Raw genomic sequence first — 7,107 nt, 5'->3', positions numbered from 1 at the left:
GGGACATTCCGAGAATGGAAGCGGGGAACGCCAAATACTGCGCAAGGCGATTCGCGTGTTAAATGGTACACCGTGAACCTGGGTTTTTTTTTTTTTCATGGAATGCACAATATTTGACAGGCTCTTTGACGTGTGCCTGACCTGCAAAACTGGATGGGGAGATGAGCTACGAAGGAGAGCTGGCTTTGCGTTTGGAAAACGTCCTTAGACTACATTTAAAACCAATAGGACGTTGCACATCCTAGAGGGTAAATGCAGCTCCAGCATTTCTAAACCACGGGCACATTCCTCTTCTTGTTCGGAGCGGGCTGGAGGTGCATACTTGCTGTAAAGTACCTTTAGCTTCAAATCGGTCATCGCTGGTTTGGGTGCCTATGAAAATATAAAGGCTCATTTGCTTTAAATGGCACAGGATAGACGCTCTTCCCTAACCTTTCGTTTCCAGGTACTAAGCGCCCCCCTTTTTCCCCCTCCCCCTCCCCCCCCCACACCCCAGTCCAGCTCCTACAGTCCCAGACTCAGGTCAGGAATATAATAGGCTGCTGTCTTCAGTCCTGGGGCGGAGAAAGAGCTCTCCTATGACGTGCCTCGTGCAGCATGAGGTTGTAACTTTTCCAGCCTGGGCTCACTCCTTAAGGAGATCTTCAGCCACTCGGTGCCGTGGGGAAGGAAGGGGGGGGGTGATCGGGGCAAGCACACGGCGAACGCTAGCCCCTCGAGCCCCTCCGAAGGGGAAAGGCTACCAGGGCTGCGGGGCAGCTGCGCGCTTGGGCAGCCAAACCCCAGGAGGGAGAATGGACAAAGGCTGCCCGAGGTCCCTGGGCGCCCTTCCAGAGGCACCAGGCGGAGGGCTGCTCTAGGGCGAGCCCGGCAGGATCTGTGCAGCCCGCGGCGCAGAGAGCCGGCGCCTCCCGGAGGAAAGGGGCTGGGGGCGTCCCTGGGGTCTGGCCTGGGGCCTCGCACGCAGCGGGAAGGATGCAGCATCCCCTGGACCTGGGAGCCGCGCATTATTTCCCAGCGGAAGCCTTTCCTGACCACCGCTCGCATCGCTACCGGAGTTTTATGATCGAGGAAATCCTGACGGATCACCCCGACTCCAAGGTCTCGGCGCCGGCCGGAGAGCTCCTCAAGTTCGGGGTGCAAGCGCTGCTCTCAGCCCGACCCTACCACAACCACCTAGGTACGTCCCGCGGCCTCGCCAGCCCCCCCACAGGCCGGGGAGCAGCCTCTGTCTGCATCCGCCCTGCAGCGGCTGCCAGACTAGGTGCAGGGGGAGGACAGGGGCGCGCTCTGCCCAGAGTGACAGTCCCGTGCATTAGCTCCCTCCCCGGGGAACCAGCTGGGCTCCCGGCTCAGGGCAGGTCCCAGGGATGGCAGGGGTCGTCCCAGGCGGTAACAGGCTTAGACCTCTCTTCCCTTGTTCGTCAGCGTGCCTGATGGCAAAGGGCGACTGCACAGAGGAGCTGGGGTCAGGGTGGAAACACGAAGCAGCTCTCTGTATTCAGGGATCCGTTCAGTGGCCGAGTTCGGTGGATAGATCCCTTCACATCTAAGACACAAACGGATCTGTGTTTATATGCCACTAGGACGATCCCATTTCATGTGGTTTCATGCCAGAAGTTTAGGCCACAGTCAAGCAAATATCTCACACACACCCAGAAAGGAAGATTCAAAATAACAAGATGTTTTTTTCCAAACAGGATTTTAAGAGAAGCCGGTTTCTCTCACATCTAAACAGCCTATATATAACTGGCATGAAACAAACTCTGTTCTTTCCCTTTCCCCCAAGCGTTTGAGCTGCATTTTTCTCCTATAACTGATTTTTATTGGGCTCATCAAAGGGAACAGCCTGTTTCCTTCTCATTCGATTTGCTTGCTTTCAGTTGGGAAAAACTTTTTTTCCGTTCTGCGCAGGGCGGAATCTTAGTCTGGTAAACGACACACTGTAATTACACGAGGAAAACAAAACAAAAACTTTCAAAATAGTATGTGGCATTTCTAATCTTTTCCCCCCGCAGAATTGCACCAATTTTTTTTCACTTTACTTGTCAAGGTTATTTTCAGAAGGAAGCTCATATCATTCACTACACATTAAAATAAACGATTGGGTTATTAATGTGAGTAAGCGGTTTGTAAGCATTTCAGGCAGGCTCTTTGCCTTCTGACACTGAAGGCCTTAACTCGATTTAAATTCAACATAGGCCTAAAAGCTTGGGCCTTATGAAAGCTGTATTATGGGTCCCATCCTATTTAGAGAAAAAGCCCCTCGAAGATAAGGAAAGTTGTATTTGTGTACAGAGTAAGGGATTGGACCCTAAATAGTGATATTATGATTGTATTGTATGGAAGAGAGGCAAATATAGAACGTTGTAGGCTGACAAATATAGAACTTTTATTTGTATTTAGTAATGGACTACATAGAACATTACTCATATGGGTGTGCACATATAGTGTAATATATAGACTGTAACGTATATATCTGGACATATGTAATATATTACTAATATATTACAGGCACAATAAGCAAACCATTTATGGCTTCTGAATTTGAAAACTGTCCATTGAAAATTGTTCTTTCCAAAGCTACCTTTATGTATAACCAAATCTTTCTTTATCATAGAAAAAAGAATCAAATACAAAGAACACAGTTTATTGTTTCCCATAACACAGTCTGTTTGCATAAAGAATCAGAGCAACAATTGCTCTATGGAGGGATTGTTGCATCCGATGAAGTGGGCTGTAGCTCAGGAAAGCTTATGCTCATATAAATTTGTTCGTCTCTAAGGTGCCACAAGTCCTCCTGTTCTTTCTATGGAGGGAATGATTTTTACAGACCGGCCGAACTCAAATGCTCCTTTAAAATATTAAACCAAGTATAATGAGGTTTATAAATTATTATGGCAAAACTCCCATTGACTTCAGGAGAAGCAGGGGCGGATCCTAAATTGGGGTAATAAAAGTTCGTGCTTCTGCCACACAATTTATATTTAGGACCGGGAGAGGGAGTTGGAAAAGCCTTTTAGAAACATTTTTTCCTGATTGTCCCTGTAGTTTCCTTGCAGTCTGAGGCCGTTCAAGATCATCGGTTTGTGTTTTAATTTAAATCGCTCTAGCGAGTGCAGCGTACTGTCCTTTTAGTTCCTCCCCCATCAAAGCTTTGTAATATACTGAATGAATTATTCATTATTTCCAAGCTAATTCTGCATATGCGTTGAGCCAGGTCTTTTGCTGTTTCCTCCTCAAGATTAATAGGGAAAGGACTTCCTACTTGTGCGGGGCATGTGGGGGGCTCCGGGGAGGGATGCTTGAACTGTAAGTTTATATAGTTTCTTAGCCTGCTATTAGCAAACTAAACTTCCAGGAGGTCATTTGTCAATTTGATTTTATACTTCAAATAAGAGAGTTGAAACTAAATACGTGGTTCAGAGAAGAAGTATCGCCAGTTCAAAAATAACTTGCTAGGCATTACTACAATATTTTGGATCGAGAAAGGTTAGACCTGAATGTTTTGATTGTGATTCAGTAATACATTTAACGATGGGTTTGTTTGTGAATTTAAATTAGAATAAACCCTTTCTGTTTTGTTCTATATAGCATATTGCTTTACATGCAAAATGTGCCAGTATTCTGGATGGTTATTAAAATTAATATTTTATTAGAATGAATGAAAACGCAAAGAACGAAAATATTATATAACTATACGGGGACTTTGGACTAAAATTATATATATATATATATATATATATATATATATATATATAGCAGTGCCAGTGCTATAACCTCCCGTCCATGTACGCTATCTTATTCCATTATCTTGATTATTTATTCTATGGCCAAGAACTAAGACCTTAGGTACTATTACATACTAGTGCTTTTAAATTATTTTAAGTTATACCCACTTGTAAATCCCAAACTATTAATTATTAACGGCTATCTTAAATTTGAAAATACATTTACATAATAACAATTCGATCATATTTGGATCTGGGATTTTTATATTACAGCAAGATATTTACTGAACGGGGGGGGGAAATCAAACATTAAGAAATATACAGATCTAGGCTGAAGAATATTGGCTACCTTTTTTAAAAAAATAGAGTTTGGTTTAAGAGACCTGTGAACATTTCATTCTCCTAACTGGAAATATTTAATCTTTCCCCCTTTCCTTAGTTGTGCTGCATTTTACTCATTCCCCGCCCCCCCCGCCCCCGAACAATAACGTTCATGTTGTTTCTTTACTGGAGATGTTTAAAAGAGACAGAAATACAACGCTGAAGTTAAGAAAACCTTACAGTCTGATCGCTTTGACGTATAAAGTATTCCCAACTTGATTTCCCCCCCCCTCACTGAATGAAGGTTAGACTCGTTTGAAAAATGAAATTAAAAAAAGCGCTGGATGGTGATGTTAAATGCTTGTCGTATTCGTGTCTTTGGATCCACACACAGAGCTCAGCAAGTAACCCATTTCCCCCCACTAAACTCCATCCCGCTTTCCCTGCGGGACTCCACATTTCCTTCATTTTTCCCCCTGACCCTGTTATTCCTTTTTCCCCAGGCGGTGCCCGGGGCCTCTGAGCTGTCCTAGGGCCTGGCTGGGGTGGCTTGGGACATGGGCACGGCGTATCTGAAACACGCCAACAACCATGCGGCGATCTGGAGAAGCTGAGCCAGCGCTAGATACGTGCCAAGGGCTCCTGCCTGCTCTCACCGTGTCTTTCTCTCCGCAGCGGTGCTGAAGGCGGAGCAGGCGGCGGTGTTCAAATTTCCCCTGGCCCCCCTGGGCTGCTCCGGCCTGGGTTCGGCCCTGCTGGCTGCAGGTTCGGGGCTGCAGGGCGGCTCGGGATCCCCTCACCTCCCGCTGGAGCTGCACCTCCGGGGGAAGCTGGAGCCGGGACCCCCGGAGCAGGGCAGCAAAGCCAAGAAAGGGCGCCGGAGCCGCACGGTGTTCACCGAGCTGCAGCTGATGGGACTGGAGAAGCGCTTCGAGAAACAGAAATACCTCTCCACGCCGGACAGGTGGGGGCGGGGGGGGCAGGAGCCGCTGCCGGGGGTGGGTGGGGGGTAGAGGGTTCCCAACCATAAGACCAGTTTTGCCCTGCAGTCTCAGGGCAGCGCACGGGGCCAGCCAGGCTGGGTTACCTGCCCCCAGACTCCGGGGCTGGGCACCAGGGGGACTAAGCGGTCCTGGCCCCAGCCCACAGGTCACTCCCCTTCCCAGTTCAGATACCTGCTGAACAGACGCTTGGTGGGGGTGGGGAAAGAGGGCTGGGAACACCCGACAGTCCCAATCCTTCCTTAAGGAACAATACGGACCAAGGGGGGAGGGGAGCGGAGCGATGTATGGGATTTATCTGAGCAGTGGGGTTTTGACTGGCAAGTGGGTGGTTTTCTGATGGCAGTGCGTGTGTCTTCTCTCGCCTTGCAGAATAGACCTGGCAGAGTCCCTGGGTCTCAGTCAACTTCAGGTGAAAACGTGGTACCAAAATAGGCGAATGAAATGGAAGAAAATAGTAAGTGTCTTTACTTGTCTGTCTGTAAAGCCTCGGACCTCCCCCCACCCCAGGTAGAAGTTGGTTGCTGGCCCATAGCTGGTTGCATCAGGGAACGTTAGGCACTTGCCGGAAGAGGAAAAGGGGTTTAGATTATTCGCTCTTCGAATCTAACATCTCTCTCTGTGTTCCCTGATTTGCTCATTGTTCGGATATAGATTCTCTCCCTTTTCTACGTTGTTGGTGACAAAGGCCTGCAAACCCAGCCCGGCTGGCTATGGCAGAAGGGGGTATCTATCATGAACAGCAGAAGAGCTTGTAAAAATGCAACTGCACAAAGGCACAACGTTGAGGAGCACAGGAAGACAGGGAAAGAAACCAATAGCCAAGTCTGCTCCGGGGGTTTGAGGATATGTCCTCTCCCCCCCCCCCACCCCCGGCCAGGATATTCAGGACCAAGTGAGGGAGGTGATCTATAGAGGTAAAGATCCGTTAAAAGCAGTAAATGCAACCCAGGTCATGATTCAAGCCAGCTGTAAGCTGTTCTAGCTGGCTGCCTCCCAGACCTGGTGTTGAAATACTGGAGACATAGAATATAGTTTTGATTCTCGTTATAATTTTTAGTGTAATATCGGCCAGCCTATAGCTTTCACAATAGGACAAAGCCCTTGTATCAGGCACCTTTAAGCATGGTTTTATTCTGGAATATCCTTTGGTTTTCCAGGTATTACAAGGTGGGGGCCTTGAATCCCCTACCAAACCTAAAGGCCGCCCGAAGAAAAACTCCATCCCAACCAGCGAGCAACTTACAGAGCAGGAGCGAGCCAAGGAAGCAGAGAAACAAGCGGAAAGCCTAAACTCGTCCTGTGAAGTCAACCAGGAGGAATAAAAAAGGAAAAAGAAAAAAAAATCAAGGATGCCTCGTTAGCGTGGCAGACAGCACAAAGACTTACAAAGCAGCATCGATCAAGTGCCTTCGCTAACGAGACCTGAACATTTAAAAGACTGGATTAACTATGAGAAACACACCATCCGCAGCAGTTGGACTGATCCTTAGACTTGTGTGCCATGCATTTGTTAGGCCTCATGCACTCCCTTCTATTTTAAAACCTAGTTTCCACAATGTGGAATGAGGAGCAGGATAACTAGACAAGGCCCATGCAGCGTTCTGTTCCACAAGAAGATGCAAGGTGGAAGAAGATGGGTGACAAAATGGTTAGTGGATTATTATTACCATTTGATTTCCGTTGTATTTAATATTTGGTTGATTCCTTTCCCTCTCTTTTTCCTCCCCGTCCCCCCCACCCCCATGTACATAAGGAAAAACACACCCGTTTCTCTTTCTCTGTATCGGCTTGGGAGCTCTGAGATGGAAGATTGTTGTATTTTGTATGACAACCTGAAAGGGTCAGGAGGAGATTGTTACTGTTACCTTAAGCCTTACTTGCTGTCTACAATCCTGTGGTGCCCCAAGTTATCCGAAAACTGCATTTTATGATCAGTTAATGCAAGATATTTACTTTATTTCAATAAAGTATTTTATGAGTAGTTGCTTTCAGTAAGGTAATGTGTTTGTGTCTTAGTAGAAGCAGTTTTCCTGTTAGCTTTTCAAATACAA

General features: G+C 47.1%; 1 protein-coding gene across 1 annotated transcript; it reads left to right on the top strand.

The window, feature by feature from the left end:
* Positions 1-975: 975 nt before the first annotated feature.
* On the top strand, positions 976-6,522 carry BARX1 (BARX homeobox 1). Its single transcript, XM_074959818.1, has 4 exons — positions 976-1,180; positions 4,728-5,016; positions 5,426-5,510; positions 6,214-6,522. The coding sequence occupies exons 1-4, from the start codon at positions 976-978 to the stop codon at positions 6,376-6,378; spliced, it is 744 nt and encodes a 247-aa protein (XP_074815919.1). The 3' UTR covers positions 6,379-6,522.
* The last annotated feature ends 585 nt before the right edge of the window (positions 6,523-7,107 follow it).

This window comes from Natator depressus, chromosome 7 (assembly GCF_965152275.1).
Source record: "Natator depressus isolate rNatDep1 chromosome 7, rNatDep2.hap1, whole genome shotgun sequence".
NCBI classification, from domain to species: Eukaryota; Metazoa; Chordata; order Testudines; family Cheloniidae; genus Natator; species Natator depressus.
The sequence above is the reverse complement of the archived record's forward strand: the minus strand, read 5'-3'. Positions and strand labels throughout refer to the sequence as shown.